This window comes from Notothenia coriiceps, unplaced genomic scaffold (genome assembly GCF_000735185.1).
Source record: "Notothenia coriiceps isolate Sejong01 unplaced genomic scaffold, NC01 NC01_scaffold00037246, whole genome shotgun sequence".
NCBI classification, from domain to species: domain Eukaryota; kingdom Metazoa; phylum Chordata; class Actinopteri; order Perciformes; family Nototheniidae; genus Notothenia; species Notothenia coriiceps.
Window position 1 is genome coordinate 16,750,368 of NW_011369947.1, and position 17,297 is coordinate 16,767,664.

Below are 17,297 nucleotides of genomic sequence, written 5' to 3' on the forward strand. Positions count from 1 at the left end.
TTGACCCTTGTTGTGAAGTAAAAAGGGGCTTGTCCGGCCGGAACAGCTTAGGAACAAATTATGTATTTGTTCACCGTGCAAATGTCTAAACGTTAGTTACCCCAAAACCCTCTGGTTAAGGCCGCGAATAACGATCTTCCCGCCCAAAAGCGTTCCTTATCAGGGGGTTCCATCACCCCCCCTTCAAGAAATGTTAATTTGTTATCAACAATTTTTTGTATTTTTTAACGAAATTTTTTCCAAAATTGAACCCCAAAAGAAATTACCAAAAATTTCCCCTCCCACCTGCGATGAGGTCGTGTGAGTGAGCGCGACCGGTGGCAGATTCGGTGCTAGCTTGTAGGTGTGTGTGTGGGGGTTGTGTGGTGGCTCCTGGCTCTGTGGTCTCCGCCTTCTTTCTTTGGTCAGTGGCCTCCCATTAAAAGGGTTTAACCGGCCCTTTTCAATCTGTCGCGGCTTTTTGTCTTTTGTAAAAAATTAAATGTAAAAGAGGAAATTTGACCGTGGGAAGGAAAACCCTTTACGTTAAACTTATGGGGACTTTAAATGTTTGGTGTTGTTAGTTATTATTATTTTCCTTAGTTATTAACCCCTCCGCCCCGCGGTTCCGGGAACAGAAGTACAAGGAGCGCTCCCCCCTCCGAGTGGGATGGGTGTGACTTTTTTTTTTTTGGGGGACCAGGCGGGGAATTAGCCCCTGTAGTCGAGCCCCCCTCCAACCGAACTTTCTAGACCTTGTCCTGCGGGGAGACACTCAAGGGTTGTGGAACATGCGTGTTCGTGCATATACCACACACCCAATTACGATTGCATGTTCAATTCACTACCCTGGAAGTTAATACAGTTGTTAAAGTTGGAACAGCCTGTGGACAGCCGTTCTTCCTTACATGTCAGTCGCCGACACCTTCTTACAGAGGACAGGCACATCTAGCTGCAGCACGACCCGTATGTTTCCGCACGCCGTGTTCTCAAGACATATTTTTTTTAACATTTTCAACATGGTGGATACATCCTTATATGCTCCCGGTAACACACTGAACATCAACTTTGCCTCCTTATTACACTCACCCCTACTTTAGTGGGAACAATGAGTCTGCGTCTTTGATGCACAGAGGAATAAACGCAGATCATACTCTGGCTGCAGCCTTTACCGGCACTTGCTTTTGATCAAAGTCAATGCGGAAAACCTGCACTCACACAGGTAGGTGGAGGTGAAGGGAATGAGCACTTTTACAGCCTTTTTGGCGAGGTGGGGGAACTCGGTCTCCACAGACAGCCACAAGTGGGCAAGTGTCACTTTACTCGTCTTTTTCTCGTTCTTTTGTGTCTCACGTTGCGCCTCCCCTGAAGCTCTCTGGCGCCCCCCAGGGGAGGCGCGCCTCACACTTTGAAAACCGCTGCATTAGACAAATCACTACCCTCTCAAATGGAAATATGTGTTTACATAAATGGTGACCACACCGTTTGAGACCCACTGAGAACTTAGACTAAGTTAACCATCTAAACACTCAGAGTCTTTTACCTCACCTGAGCTGAAGTTATCCCGAGCTTGAATGACACACAGAGACCAATCAAGGGCTTTGATTTATGATCTGTATGACAGTGGCCATGTCGGCAGGCCACATCATGTGGACAGCCAGTCACCCTGTGTGAGGCAGGCCACTTAACAGGCCAGAAGGAGACGAGATCAGAGCAAGGGAGCGAGGGATCATTGTCCACAAGTTAATCGATCGCAGATGGCGTCGTGGTCACGGACGAGTGGCAGGGAATAAATGCAAGCTTAAAGTTAGTATCATAAAAGTTACACAGATGTACACAGCTGTGTTTACCTTTTTCTGTTATTTACACAGAGATTTCTTTTATTTTTTTTGTTACTTCTGGTATTTTACATTTGAGGCTTCGACCAGTTTTATTTATTGGGGGGAAAAAAATCTATTTGTAGAGTAGAATGAAGTGGAATGAATGGATGGTGTTGTAGGCCTTTGAAATTGGTGGTAATTATGTTAAAAGCGTAATTTGTGCGAGTGATCTTTGCGTGCCTTTTTGAGCTCAGCTTCACAAAGCATTTAATTGAACTTCAGAACGTTCCTTGCAGAAAATTCCTTCCAGTTGCAAAAATAAATCAGTTAATCACTCTAACTGCAAGCCTGGAGCCGTTAGGCCTATATATCTTGTTGATGCTGCTAAAACTATGCATCCAAGCAGACAATGAAATAGTTTGTTAAAAATGTTGCGATTAATCTGATTTGGACAAAGCACCCAATTGGCTTTTTAAAAAAATCCAAGACTCATGCATTTAAAGTCTTATTGGTGCCAAAACAGTGCATGCATTTGGTTGACTAACAAAGTACTAGCCAGATGATGTTTCATGACGTTTCTGTGGAAATTGAGATGGATTTAACTTTTTTGCATAAGGACCCTGCATCTTTTTTTTTTTGTATTCCTCTTTGTTGCAATGAATAAGGATGCTGTTACCGTCTGTCTGACCACGGCAGTCAGTCAGGAGTTTCAAGAGAAAAGCTGTAAACCAGTTGGACGGATTAGGCCTCTTCTCAGGATGGACACTTCCTAACAAACTTCTGTTTCTGGTTTTCCTCCACAGAAAAGTTTGATCCAAAAGCAATGAACAACTTTTATGACCACATTCAGCCCGGTCCTATTGTGCCGCCCAAACCTGGAAAGAAAGGTGAGACATTTCAATTTTTCACAACATAAGAGTGAGTCATGAGAGTTTTTCAATGGGATTTGTAAAGAAGGGAAGAAAAAATAGGTCTGTAAATTGATCATAAGTTAACCTGTTGCCAAGGAACAGATTTGAGTTTCTATGCGTGACCAGTTGGGTCATTGCTCACAAACAGTATTTGTCCCCTTTGTCTTGCAGTACATTCAAGATTTGAAACATTTTATTTGAAAAACCACGACAAAAACCTGAAATGACTTTTTTGGTCTCCAGAAATGTGTTGCCATGGAAACCAGACTAGAAACCTTGCCATTAAGTGAATAGTCTGTCAACATCTATACAGACAGTGACAGCCATGGTTAATTTCCCGCCCTAAGTTGACAACTCTTACATTTTGGGGTTATTCATTTTATCACATTTATAAACACCCTTTTTAATAAATGGCCTCTCCTATGTTTTTGTTTGAAGGAGAGCCGGGCCCAAAGCCGGTGCCGGTGCCGGCGCCGGGGCCCCAGAGGGACGAGGACTTTGAAGGAGCCCATTGGAACTGTGAAAGCTGCACCTTTCTCAACCACCCCGCCCTCAACCGCTGTGAACAGTGCGAGATGCCGCGCTACACCTGAGCTTAGCGCTGTGCTGTACTGCCCACCCCCGCCCTATCCCCTGCCGAACCTTGGATAGTATATCCCCACCCCTCTGTCTAGAGGTCTTTCCCTGTCAATCAATATACAAGCCCCTCTTACCTGCTGAGGAAGAGCCACTTTCCCTCTGTGCCCACTTGTCCTGCTCCCATCTACTACTCCTGTGCACTTTGACCCTTTATTTCCATTGGAGGATGATGATTCTTATTCAGGGCAGTTGGAGACTCTTATCATGGCAAATGTGTAAAAAGAGGGACTGGAACGCAGCAACTCCGGCAGTTTGTGGGTCGGGGCTTCGGAAAGGTCAAAGGGAATGAGGGATGAGAAGGAGGAGCCAGCGGTTTACCTAGAGAACATTCCACGCAGAAAGAGTGACTGCCCCGTTTACACAACTGCGCCCATTCCTGAACTCAACATGGAGGCACTTCCACTTTAATCTAGGACTCTGACAGTGGAACAATGAAAGCAATGCTATACACATTCTGAGTAATGCGAAATGTAGACTGTACACTGTATCCGGCTCCGTATTAGAGCTAATTTCACTGAAAGAAGAACACTAAAGACATTTGCATAAAAGTATATTCCTGGTACTTCTATGCATATTATGCCACCCTGTATTACGTGTTCAGAAGATGTTGATTTCCTGTGCAAATGCCTCAACTTGCTGTACTTAATAAAGGAGCTGATTCTATGTGACTTGACCATGCACAGCTGGCATGTCGGCATAGTTTTTTTTAATAATTCCCAGATGATCCTTTTTCCTCACATGAAACAAACACACCTATTTTTTCCAGTACATGTTTATTATGCAAGTAATCAAACCAGTGGGAATCAGAAACACAGCAGCTAATGCTAGGGGCATGCACACACTCACTCACTTGCACTAATGTTGCAAGAGGGGGTTGGAGAAGTTGAATGAGGTTTGAAAAGCTATGTTATTACCAGTACAGGAGCAGCACACTCGCTCATCTCTTAAAGTACTTTATCATGGACTTTAAATTAGATGCAAAAACTAAGTGTACTTACTTTTGCGGAACTAGAATGATTTTATACTACAGCATCTCCCTGTATGAAATGTGTTGTATATTCACTGCCTCTTCTAGTGAGAGCATTCCCATTCCCTACAGGGGGAGAAGATAAGGAGGCATCACATGGGGAGGGAGGTGTGTGAGCAGGGCATGCTGGGTGGTATGTTCATGCGCACACACTTGGCAGACATGTTCCTTTTGCCATCTTCCTACCCACTGGTCTCCTTGTAATGAGAATATTATGCTTATTATTACATATAATACAACCTGGTTTTATCAAAAAGCAGGTATGACTTGCTTTAGGCTGCAGGTTTACATTGGCTGCCAAAGGTTCCCCCACTGTTTACATGTGATAGGCTGTGCTATTCATTAACCAGTAAATGTCCCTCTCACCAGTATGTTATCCTTTGGAGGGTGGCTGTGGAATGTTTTCACTGTGTTAGGTAGCTTCTGTTTATAAGCAGCGTCTCTTTATAGACTCAAAAGGACAAGAGAACTTAAAGCCGCTCTTTCCAGTTGTGGTTTATCTCTGGAGAAATGTAGCATTTCCTTAGGTGTGCCCTGTGTTTCCTACTTGTCATGATCATGATACCCTGGCTTCCCTGATTGGACCGTGTTGACATCATTCTCTGCTCTGCTTGGTTAATTATTTCAGCCATTCCTCTTGGTATGGGGGCAGTGACTCCATCTGCTTCCTTCAGATTTTCTGCCCAAATCTGAGACCCACTGGAGTTCACCTTAAAGGGGAAGCAGAGTTATGCAAGTGCGGACATTCTCTCCCAAACTACACAGGCTGGGTTAGATTTCTTTTTTCACAGTCAGGTCTGCTGCCAAAACTTCTGAGAAAGCACGAGGCTTCGGTTCAATGAGTGAGGGTAGTCTGTTGGATAATTAGTTCACAGTATCAAATGAAACAGCTCATTTCCAGTCCTGAAACTAACAATAAGCATTTGTATTTCTTCTTTTTCTAGTCTGTGGTTGTGCACTGTGTAACAGACGAGAGTTCATATTGCTGAGAGGACATCGGGTTGAAGCAGAGTCTCAGTTTCTCTTTCTTTAAACATATTTTAGTAGTAGTCTTCATAGTTCTTGGGGTTGAGGCAATAGAGGATGGCGCCTCCAAAAGAAAAGATGGTGGATCCCCAGGCCAGGCCGTAGCCCCAGTTAAACTCGTGGTACACCCTCAGACTGACCGTCTCGATGAACTTGATGGGGAACAGGACCAAGCTGCACAGCTGGAGCACCACTGCAGAGGAAAACAGGAAGGAAACAGGACGATGTCAAAAACTGTTTGGTTAATACAAGCAAATTTAAAACATGACTAAGCAGCTTACAAGAAGGGAGAACCAAGGCACTCTGCTACACAGGCTACTCCAACAGTGCAACATATAGGACATAGAACAAATAACACAGATAAACTAGTGCAAGAGAATGGTTTGAGATGTGCAAGTAAATACAAATGAAATAGAAATAGTGCAAGAAGAGTATATCTATCTTCGAGTAATGAAGGATTTTGGTGTCTGACTCTGGAAATCGAACAGTGATTGTTTTCTATTTTTTCTGTCTATGTCCTTCAGCTCTTCCTTCTTCAGAATAAATGTCGTACCTGCAGAGAACAGCATGATAGACACAGCCTTGTAGCAGCGACTCCTGGAGCTGGAGCACAGGGAGATCAGCGCCACCAGAAAGGAGATCAGGGTGAGGGCCGCACCCCCCAACAGCAAGGCCAGCGTGGCAATTTGCCAGTCTGAGACAAACACACACATACAGGGACAGAGAGCAGGGGGGGGGGGAAAGGCATGTTATCACACTGAGATAGAGTGACAAAGGTAGCTAAAACGAGGTTACTCTGGAGAGCCGTGTCTGCTCTGTTGACAGGAGGGAGGAAACTAGATAGATAGACAAGGAGGGATAAAAGGACAGGATAGGTCACAGGCCAGATTGTTGAACCGCAGGAACACTGCCATGCTCAATCTCACACAAGAGACATATTATTACACCCACTAACGTTTTTGGTAAATTACCACAGTGTATACATAGACTATTTGTGTCTGAGACAACTCCTCAAGCGTATTCTGAAAGCTGCTGGTGGCTCATAATGTTTTGATATGAGCCACTGGGGATCCATAGCCAGTGGCAGAAGAAGAAGATAAAGAATGTGAACCATGCGGTGGATAACCCTGGAACCGAGCACAGCAGTTTAGGTCTGACAGGAAACAAACAAACGCACACACGCCTGGCTACGCACACATTTCAGCAGGTTCAGTAATGGATCCCAATGCAGCAGCAAAGCTTCAGTGAAGTGACTCAGATAATGAGTATCCCCCCCTCTTGACTGATGCCAGCTCAGCAGCATTCTCAGCATTTCATTCGGATTTACTCCAAAAACACTCAACTGGAAATAAGTGCTGTTTCAATCCCACTTCCTATCCTTGTTGGAATGCCTAACCGGAAACAACAACAAAAAAGTGAACAAAATGGGAATGTGTTTGTCAAAAAAAGAGAAACTAAACATTTTCTAGTGATTTTAGTTTGCTGTGTTCTTTAAAAAAAAAACTTAAACAGAAGGTTGCATTTGATTAACAAAATGTTGGGAAACTTAATTAGCCTCAGGACAATCAATTTAGGATTGTTGAGAGACACACTATATGTTATTGTTCAGGGATTATGTGTCTCTTTCGTAGTTTTACTGTGTACTTACGGAAGCAGGAGGTCCATTGGTAAACAAGCAGAGGATATGATGGAGCATTTGATTACACCGGAGGAAATCACTCAAAATACAGTGGGAGGGGAAAAGAAAAAACATCAAAGCATAAAGGGCTTTATGTAAGTGGTCCAATATTACAGTGGGTGGAGAATTGAAAGACTTTAGTTCAGAGTATGTTTTGTCTTTTTTGTATATAAGTACACATTTATTATAGAGCCCAGGAAATATAAAGCATTGCCAAGAATATCTCCTATCATTAACGAGCAGAGACAAAGTCCCTGAACATAAGCAGCTTAAAGTACAGTTCCCACTCTTGGTTGAGGGAAACTTTATTCAAGGGGCCAAGCAGCTCAAATATAAACAAACATCAACTACTTCTGACCAAATATGGCTCAGGAATTAGAGTTTAAAAATGGGTCCTGTCACCACAGGATGTTGGAAAGAGCCCACAAAAAGCAGAGCTCCTGCACAAGTTGCTCAACACGAGCCCCCCTTGGAGTCTGACCCCTTGACTTTCTGTACCACTGCCTCACTGGTTTCCCTCAGCAAAGGGCCACAGTGACTTGACCCGCAGTTGTCAGAGCCTATCACTGGTGAGATATCTTCTCTCGGTCTATTCGGTGCCTTTAGCTCAGCCAGCCTGCAACCGAAAGCCTTATCAGTGCGCTTCTGAAACAGCAGGATGCAGAAAGTCATCTCATCTCAGATTTGGAACAGACCCTTTGTGTTGTGCCAGAAACTCAGCCAGAGTCTGAGTGCTTAAAGGCCTTGACGAGCAGGAAGCGCCAAACTATTTATCAGAGCCCCGCATGATGACAGATGGAAAAGGAGATACAGTACACAAGATCCAATCTGAGCATTAATTATGGTCCCATGTGTGCATGTCAGGCACTGCTTAAGTGTTAATCAAAAAAAAATCCTTTGGGGTCTGTTTCTTTGTCTGAGACAATGGTGGGAGATCTGTGTCACAGAAGAGCCTGGAGCGTCTCTCTTGCTGTCACACAACAGTTTAGATTCGCTCTCTCAAGACAGGAAGATGGAACGTTCGAGAAGCAGGAAGTTCATCAACCTGAAGTCCGTGAGTCCAATGTCTGTGAGCAGGACGCTGAACCTTTACAATCTCTCTGTGTCCAACCTAATGCTCTGACCTCCCTCAAAGACAAGACAGTCACCCAAATACGGGATCAATATCGTATTCAATTATTAATATGCTTTGGCTTCACCGCGTCTGACTGAACTCACACACTGGCTCCACATTCGTCCTTCATCTCGCACCGACATGGCATCCAAACACACTTCTCTTGTGCTACCGTTCCACATTCCTAATCTTGTAAAGTCTGTATCTTTTCTACTTGACCTCGGACCGTCTGCCTAAGTGTGTGTATGTGTGTGAGGTAGAAAAACTGGAAGAGAGGAGGATTACTAAATGAGACTGTATATTTGTAACACTTCACGAGCATGTCAAAAGGCAATATGTCATGTCTGCCTTCAACTTCACACAGACATGCCTTGCAGAACAAGCTCAGAACATCTAAGAGGCCAGCTGGTGTTTCTAACTAACAGGATTTATTTAATGCCCAGAGCATGACACTGAGGAAATATTGGGGGGCTGGTGAGAGGGGGGTAGAAACTGATTACTGGGATTCAAATCAATAAGCCTTCCAAGCACACGCATGAGGAAATGGGCAGTTTGCTGTGTGCATTTACTGTGGTATGCTTCTGCCGCTGCTGAGAGCTGACGTGGAGACTGCATGTCTTTATATGGCACCAAAGTGCACTTTGTCTCCGCTGACAGAGGAGGATCGGGGCCAGCGTGACCCACAGTTACTCATCTCTCAGACAGAAAGAAAACATTTAGTCAGACTAACAAAAACACAATTTACCACTCAGAGCACAGGAGGAGGTCAGCCAAAAATGAATTATAGGCTATATATAGGTGCACACACAGACACACATACACACAAAGACATAACTAAAGAAGCTGTAAGATAGAGCTACATTTCTTTCCAGAATAGAGTTTAGACAACTTTTACCCAAAGAAAAAAATATTGGATAATTATCACAATATTAAGCGTTAATTAGGATAAGTTATATTGCAGAAAACATCCAAACACAACTATATAACTAAAAAGCCCTGCAAACTACCTTTGGCAAGCTTATAACTGTTTTCTTATCTCCTCGTGTTTGAGGCTATAGTTGTGTTTGCTGGCTCGATTATACTGGAATTGTTTAGTTTTATTGTCCACCTTACAATAGAGTTGAACCTTTTACAGCAAAGCCCCGATGTGTAACATCTAGCGTAACCAGTTTGAATTACATATTGCAGGGCTGCTGTATTGGATTACATTCAATTTTATAGTTGTCACAACAAGGCATACATTAATGTTTTCCGGTATTCATGATTGATTTTTGCGAATGTTATCCATATGGTATTCTTAGCCACATGACATTCCTGAATGAATGATTGTGATGAAAATATGAAATGCTTCCATAAATAAACCTTCATGGGATATCCGTAAAGGAATTTCCTAAATAGGGGAATATCAGCATTTCTGGAGTGCTTCACTTACCAAGTTACCCTGGTTACTAATCTCCAGGCATCTGGACCTCTGGGGAGTTCTCTGCTCTGAGTTGCCCTCGCTCCTTGGCCCGGGGAAGAAACCCACACAAAGGCTCATTTTGTGAGCAACAAAAGGCCAAATGAAACCCCAGCTGGCCCGCTCCTGGCAAAGCAACATTCCCACATCATTCAGTGGTGAACAAATGTTTTAGAAGAAAAGTGAACTAGCCTAGATAGATAAACCAAATATGTCTTATTGATGACTCAAGGATAAACTTATAGTATTTATTTAATTTCCCACTTGGAAGGTAGCAATGAACAGCCAATTGCTCACTATCTTATTGCATGTAGAAAAAAGTTCTGGAGTTTAAATTAAGCAGGCAATAACTAATTATAAAGTAATTACACTTAGCACTCTCTTGTGTGATATTTTATAATTCTCACCCACAGATTGCTTCAGCGGTGCACTGTCTGCAGGGACTCTTTGTTATCCCTCTGACTTCATTTGAATATGAATGTGGGTGTCTGTCTGCACCCCGAAATATGACATTTCAAGGGGGAAACATCCCTAAACCTACAACAACATGTACAACCCACTGGTTTAAAACTTCCAAAACAACATGGTGGCTCATCACCCCATCAGCCACCATAAATCAGTGTGTGTTCGGGCACATGAGAGTGTTTCTCACCGGTGGCCAGCGTGCTGTTGCAGGACCACTCCGCGGAGCTGACGGGCTTCCAGCAGGACACCCACATGGACAGGTAGTACTGGTCGTCCGCAGTGACCCACGCCGGGCTCAACACGGCCCCGACATCCAGGCACAGGGCAAGAAAGACGCACACCAATCCCACCAACTTCAGGGGCGTCAACACGGACACCCGGACCTCTTCTGTGCCGCTCACGGATGAAGACATGTCTAAAGTATCTTACTCATTCAAAATAAATGAAAAATAAGTAAAACATTTGCGTGTTGTGGGTCTGTGTTGTTCCTCGGATCCACAAAAGGAGTCAAAGTTGTGGTTGTCCCCCCTGCCCGTGCCCGTGTTGTGGGTAGCAGGTCAGGATGGGGAGCCGCTGTTCTCTGCGCGTCCCGAGTCAAGAGACTCTGCTGCCGCTGAGCCGCGCTCTGCTGACGGGACCGCGCACTGCTGACGGGACCGCGCTGCAGACCGCTGAGATAACACAGGCTGCACCTGCTGGGTCCTAGTGCCGAGACCCACTACCAGTAACTAGAGGTGGGAAAAGTACTCAGATCTTGTAGCCTGCCAGTGTGTCAAAGTCAACTTAAATGTCAATGGGTTAAAATCCAACGTTCAGGACCGTGTTGTAAAACTACACAAGTATTAGCATCAACATATACTTATCCTTACTATAAAAGTAAAAGTAGGCTATACTCATTATGCAAATTGCCCCATTTCAGAATACTATATTATATGTTTTGAGTATTATTATTATTGATTCAGTAAAGTCAGTGTTTATCAAAGCTGGTAAAGGTGCAGTTAGTTTGATATATATATAGTATTATTAAATGTAGTATTGTAAAAGTAGCACACAATTGAAATAATCAAGTAAAGTACAAGTAGGCTACCTAAAAATGGTCGTTCTGTAAGTCCTCATGATTTAAAATAAAAAAAGCTTATGGAAAATATTGCAACATGCAGCCATCAAATGCAGGCATCATGAGGCAAACAAAAGAGTAACTTATGATTTGTCTTAATGTAACATAAAAATCGAGAAAGAGTACATTTTTGTTTTAGTTGGTTCACTTTTTAACTACGTCTCTGCTTTGCGTTTGCAAAAGTCTTTGCACTCCTCGTTAGACTGCTCTTTCTCTCCTCCGTGTCTTCAGGTTACATTTTGTCTAACAACCAATTTCCTGACACACACACACACACACACACACACACACACACACACACACACACACACACACACACACACACACACACACAAAATGTGCTGAGGGGAAGCTTATACAGCAAACCTTTTTTTTTTTGCCTAATTGAAGTTTGCTAATCCTTTGTCCTGAGGGAAGATTCTCTGAATTAATTATTGATACAGTAACACACACTCTTACACACACACAAAACAATATACTGTGAACTCACATTTGATTGTTTTAAATCAAATTAATTTGATAGTTACATTAAAAAAAGATATGCTCCTTGTTAATTAACTGTAAATTAAAGTAAAGGGTTACTGGCAGGTGAGAGGAACCAATTAATTAAAGAAAACAGTGGTCATGTAATACGACACAATGTGTTGAGATTTCAATTTCATAAACACCATTTATATGTGAGTTGCTTCCTTTCAAAACAGACAGGCTCGAAAAAACCCTCTCTTTTACAGTAGTTTGGATTTTAGTTTGTGTGTGAGAGAAAGGAGTCGGTCAACTGATCCTGGCGGCAAAGTCTTTCAACACCATTACTGATGATTAAAGATTGGAATCAGTAGACTCTGTGACTATAAACATGAACACACACACACATACACACAAACAGTCCTTTCTAACTACTCTCTCTTTAGCATTGATATACCATTACTGCCATGGAGTTGCAGATGCAATACACATATTTAATGGTGTGTGTGAGGTTCAAAATGTCACTGCTTCGATTTTAATGTCGAAATCGACTGACACAGAACATTAAGTAAAAGTTAAGTCACATAGAACATTGATAACTGTTGTTTCTGCTATCAATAACTGTCCGGCAGTGTACCCAAGCTGATTAATGGTGTGAGAAAAATACTCAATTAAAGCAGCAGAGGACAAATGTGAGGCAGATATACTATTGTTTAATGAAAATAATTCTAATTCATTGGAGTGTGATTTTTCTCTAAATTCATGAAAAGGTCAAAAGTTACAACAACTCAACTTAAGGGGATACATTGTTGCAGTCAATGTATTTTTCAGATGCACTTTAGTAGAATAGAAAACCAAGTTGTTTACCGTTAACATGATTGTTTGCTGGTGCTGTAGCCAATGGCAATGTACTACCTTAATTAACAGCCATATTGAAACTGTATTTAACAGCAATAACTTACACAATATATCCAAATCAGGATTTATTTGTATCTTTCAGATTTCCTCATATTTCTCATATGTTATAGTACAGTAATTTGTTTTGAAAATGGAAGATAAAAAGGGACTGAAATCTGACATCATCTTCCACTTTTTCATTCAAAGCTTATGTCTAACTACAGTGCTCAGTAAATGAAAAGCTGAGAGTAAAGAGTGACTTCTAGTGGTCACAATAACACTTGCAAAAAATAAACTCCTCCCATTGACAACCTTCTGGATCTATGTTTTTCATTTATGTTCACACTCTATGTATCCGTTTTTTATATAAACTGTCTATATTGTAACTGTATGTTTGTCTATTCTACACATGTCATCTATTGCACATCTTCTCATCATCAAGTTTATCTGCAGTTTCTATGTAAAAAGGTTTGTGGTTTCTTATCTATAGGGTGTGCACAGATTGTAAAAACCCCTAAGGCTAATATGTGATTCGTCTTATTGGGTTGTATGAGTCCAGAAAACATTTTTATTTCAATTGAATGCAATGTTTATTTTAACTATTTATCTTAATTTGTTTGCAAAATCCCCTTATAGTAAGACAATGAGATAACTACGGGTTTTTTCAAAAGACAATTCTGCTAACCCCATATTATATAGTAATATATACATTTATTTAGTGCTATAAAACATTTTATGTATGATGTGAATATTTTGGGTCTCTGTCCCTTTAACTAAGTGGAAGGGGCGCTGGATGCAAACAGACTCAGAGCACTGCGCATGCGCGACGTGCATAGCAACACTGGGAAGGCAGAGGAGAAGAGGGATCGTTTATGCGCATTTTTGGGACGAAAAGAGGTGAGCTAAAGTGATAAACTGTATTCTTACACTGACACACAACATTTACACGAAGTTAAAACTTGTAGTATTTAGCAAAGGCTCTTCTTTCGACCTCTGTTTTGGAATATCCGGCCGTGTGAATCATGTGTTGCTCGTTAAATCGCATCCGAGGCTGGAGACGCACTGATCCTACAAATCATCCCCGCTTGTCAATACACGGGGCACTAACCAAAGCTAACACCGCTAAACAGACGGACGAGAATAGACCATAAATAGGCTTGGCTAGAATCTTTGAAGCTTTCGGTGTGTTATTACAGGCTGTCTTGTAATCTGTGTAACGGGGCGGCGGCTCTTTGTGTGCTGTCTCCTCCGCTGGTGATCTAAATCGGGTAGCTACTAGCAGGATTCCCGTAATACTTAACACTATCCAGCAGCCGCCATTGGTCACTCTGGTCAAGGATGTGTCACACGCACTACACGCCCTTTAACGCCTAACTGTTATAACCTTACACATCCATTGGAATATAATACGCAAGTCTGTCAAAATGGGAGAGTGATGTTTTCACACGGCTGTGCTACGTCTATGTCTTGCATTGATTCATAGTCAGAGTTGGAAAAAGTACTCAAAGCTTGTACTTAAGTAAATGTAGAAGTACCAGAGTGTAGGAATACTCTGTTAAAAGTAAAAGTCCTGCATTCAAAAGGTTACTCAAGTGAAAGTAGAAAACTATTGGCATCAAAAGTAATCATTATGCAAAAGGGCCTATTTCAGAATTACAAAGTAAAGAAGTATTCTAAGCTAAATGTACTTCGAATATCGACAGTGAAAGTACTTGTTATGCAGGGTTAATCTTTTCACACCATTTTATTATTTTGGTTGTCATTTCATCCTGTTTTTAAACATGCAAGAGCATTTTAGCTTTGTGGCTGTGGACCAAGCTAAATGCTACTGTGTAGATTAGTACACTACTGCATTATACCATATCAGCATATCGTGTGTATTTATATGTACAAAGTAACTGCGGGTATTCAAATAAATGTGTTGGAATAAAAAGTATGATATTCACCTCTGAAAGGTAGCAAAGTAGAAGTATAAATTAGCTTTAAATGGAAATACTATTTCAAAAACCTACTGTAGTCTAAAACTTGAGTAAATGTACGTAGTTATTTTTTCACCACTGTATATTATATGCAAGTATTCTTATCCCCAAAGCATGTTACAACATGTGGTGAGAGGAGAGTGATGTTTTCCCAATGTGCTACTGCTATGTCCTGCATTGATTCATAGTTTCTTTTTATAGTATTTTTCTAAAGGAATTTCACAAAGTGTGAAATGTCCAAGTAATTTGGCTCAAATCAGATGTTTTCTCCTGGTTTGCATGATCAAATTCTTCAAAATTGTGTCATTGCCTCCTTCCAAATGTAATAGGTTAAAGTTGCTTTTGAGGGATTGTTTAAATAACTGTTTATGTTAGGAAAGAAACAAAAGAATATGTGTGTTTTTGAGAAGGAGTCTTGGTTAATTATTGTCTGATTTGTATCAGCAGGTTCAAAGCGTTTCACTAATGTTTGTTTGGTCTTCTACAGAAAACCCTCCTAAACAGACGCTCAGGAATCATGGGCAGTGGTACGTTTACTGACACTAAACCTTTTTGCTTTTACACCACAGACAGAAGTTCACACATGACCATATCACTTATACATTTCCTAAATAATCTCCAATTTCTTTTCTTTTTTCTTGTCTATTGTGTTGACGTTAGACGTGTTAGAAACACAATCTTAGTCGTGGAATGTGATTCTCCAGGTTTTCCTCTGTTGTCTTAAGCAAACAATTGCCATTCTTTCCTTAGGGAATTTCCTGTTTTGATGAATTTTGCCACTATGTTCCTTTCTGCCTATTAAGCTAATCACATCCCTCAACATACGAGTCACACAGACACCATTACTTCCTTTGGTGCCACAACCCCTGGGCATGTTTCATGAGTTTATGTTCTTGTTTGGGATACGTGTGAAACAGAGGCCTGCTCTGTTTCTCTAAGTTCATTCCTCAAGTTTTTCTTATGTGGCCCAGGGATGGAAGCCTAAATCAAAGGAGCTTTTGTTTTTAGTCAGAAATGTGGGCACTTGGCAGCACTCGGCTCTGCTGCCTTTGTTTCAATGCCCACCATCCCATTCCTGGCCCTCTCCCTTTTCTGCTTTTTTGGCAACTCTATCCTCCTTTACTCCTGCTTTACTCCTGCTTTACTCCTCTTTCTTTCAAAACACTCTCTCTTTGCTTAACCCCCCCCACCATGCAGTTCTGCTTACTGACTCACCCCGTACTTTCCTCTTTCTTCTCATGTCTCGGCTTGTCACTCAATTACTGTCTTTTTTTCACTCACACGTATTTCAGTCTTACATCATTTGTTCTGCTTCCCTTTTCTTTCTCTTCCCCTCCGTTCCTCTTCTTTCTCCGGCCTCTCAGTGTTCCTGCCGGCGGACGCGGCCCACTCGGTGCTGCACAGGCTGCGCAGGGCCAACTTCTTGCTTGAGGAGATGAAGCAGGGGAACATCCAGAGGGAGTGCCGCGAGGAGATCTGCACCTACGAGGAGGCCCGCGAGGCTTTCGAGAACGACGAGAAGACGGTGAGGAAAAGAGATTGGCTTCTAATCGGACCTACAATCTCATGTGCTGATTACACACAGGAAGAGTAGAACACATTAAACACCTGCCGGACGCGTAAGGCTAAACGAGGGCACACGTGTAAACTCATGAAGGGATAGTTTAAAGGTCACCTATTATGCAAAATCCACTTTTTCATGTATTTTCTAAATCAACATGTGTCCCCTCTGTGTAAAGAGATTCTGAAAGTTTCAGGAACAAAGATTCTCTCTCTTTTTCTCCTGACCCATTTATATAGAAACCTGTCTGAAAATGAGCTGATCAGATTTTGGCCACTTTATGATGTCATAACTATTTCTTTGGGTTGTGTAACCATTAGCCAATCACCAACCAAGGTAACCCCCCCCACCCCCCACCTTATCACCTGAATCTCCTCCTAGAGAACCATTGTGTTCTTTTCAACCAAATATCTCTCAGAGGGTCGTGGGGAGGGGCTCCTTATTTTCATCTAAAGTAACAGACAGAGAATCAGCACTTTTGAAACAGGGCTGAAACAGAGGGCATTATGGGATGCATGATCTGTTTGGTATTTGGAGCCAAACACTTCAGAGACATGTTTTGTATATATCTGAGACCTATAATATATTGATGAAAAACAGTATAATAGGGGACCTTTAATATAACCATTAGGTTAACATGACTTACTCACTAGTTGCAATGTCTGAAAAAGAGGTTTAGCTAAAAAAAAAACATATATTGAGGGTATCAAAAAACTCAATCATCTTTCTGCTGCTTCATCTTCATAATGAATTCTTACCATCACCCATAGCTGGCTGTAAATCTATGAACACAGACCTCCAGCTGGAGCCAGGGGCCTCAAATCAATACTACTACAGCTGAGTAACTCATACCAGCATAAATCAGAAATATCCCCTCAAAGGGCTATTTTGTAAGGTTTAAGTGTCCAATAATGTAATCCTATGCCAACAGTGGCGCTTGTGGAATGTGGGTGTTTTTTTTTCAGGAAGTGATGATTATCAGCAGGAAGAACAGCCGAGTCCATAGAGGGGTTGGGGGGGGGGGGTGTATTGGAACACTATGTGAGCTAGAGAGCGCAGCATGGACGATGGCACAATCATGTCGCCGCTTTTGGTCGGAGGTCTTGTCACTGCCTTTTGGTGTCCCAGCACGATCCAGAAAGAAAGCATTCTACAGCTGAGCG

At 42.0% G+C, this 17,297-nt stretch overlaps 3 protein-coding genes across 3 annotated transcripts in view; 2 read left to right on the forward strand and 1 right to left on the reverse strand.

The window, feature by feature from the left end:
* The window catches only part of tab3 (TGF-beta activated kinase 1 (MAP3K7) binding protein 3), a 9,494-nt gene extending 5,426 nt beyond the window's left edge, over nucleotides 1–4,068 (forward strand). The window contains exons 6-7 of the mRNA XM_010795003.1: nucleotides 2,603–2,686; nucleotides 3,149–4,068. Coding sequence (XP_010793305.1) covers nucleotides 2,603–2,686; nucleotides 3,149–3,303 — 239 coding nt within the window. The 3' untranslated portion in view covers nucleotides 3,304–4,068. The remainder of the gene's footprint in view (nucleotides 1–2,602; nucleotides 2,687–3,148) is intronic.
* Nucleotides 4,069–4,942: 874 nt separating this feature from the next.
* tmem47 (transmembrane protein 47) lies at nucleotides 4,943–10,754 on the reverse strand. Its single transcript, XM_010795004.1, has 3 exons — nucleotides 10,306–10,754; nucleotides 5,956–6,096; nucleotides 4,943–5,595 (listed from the first exon to the last, which is right to left on the reverse strand). Exons 1-3 carry the CDS (start codon nucleotides 10,529–10,531, stop codon nucleotides 5,417–5,419), a joined length of 546 nt encoding a protein of 181 aa, XP_010793306.1. The 5' UTR covers nucleotides 10,532–10,754; the 3' UTR covers nucleotides 4,943–5,416.
* A 2,662-nt stretch (nucleotides 10,755–13,416) lies between these two features.
* On the forward strand, nucleotides 13,417–16,213 carry LOC104965935 (transmembrane gamma-carboxyglutamic acid protein 1-like). Its single transcript, XM_010795005.1, has 3 exons — nucleotides 13,417–13,491; nucleotides 15,061–15,100; nucleotides 15,938–16,213. The coding sequence occupies exons 2-3, from the start codon at nucleotides 15,091–15,093 to the stop codon at nucleotides 16,165–16,167; spliced, it is 240 nt and encodes a 79-aa protein (XP_010793307.1). The 5' UTR covers nucleotides 13,417–13,491; nucleotides 15,061–15,090; the 3' UTR covers nucleotides 16,168–16,213.
* The last annotated feature ends 1,084 nt before the right edge of the window (nucleotides 16,214–17,297 follow it).

Bases quoted from the DNA above. Each gene is read 5' to 3' on its own strand.
- tmem47 (XM_010795004.1), bottom strand. From the start codon at position 10,531: ATGTCTTCATCCGTGAGCGGCACAGAAGAGGTCCGGGTGTCCGTGTTG. The intron at 6,097-10,305 runs GTGAGAAACACT...TGTTTGTCTCAG, and splicing joins CAACAGCACGCTGGCCACCG to ACTGGCAAATTGCCACGCTG. The intron at 5,596-5,955 runs GTACGACATTTA...TTTCCTCTGCAG, and splicing joins TATCATGCTGTTCTCTGCAG to TGGTGCTCCAGCTGTGCAGC.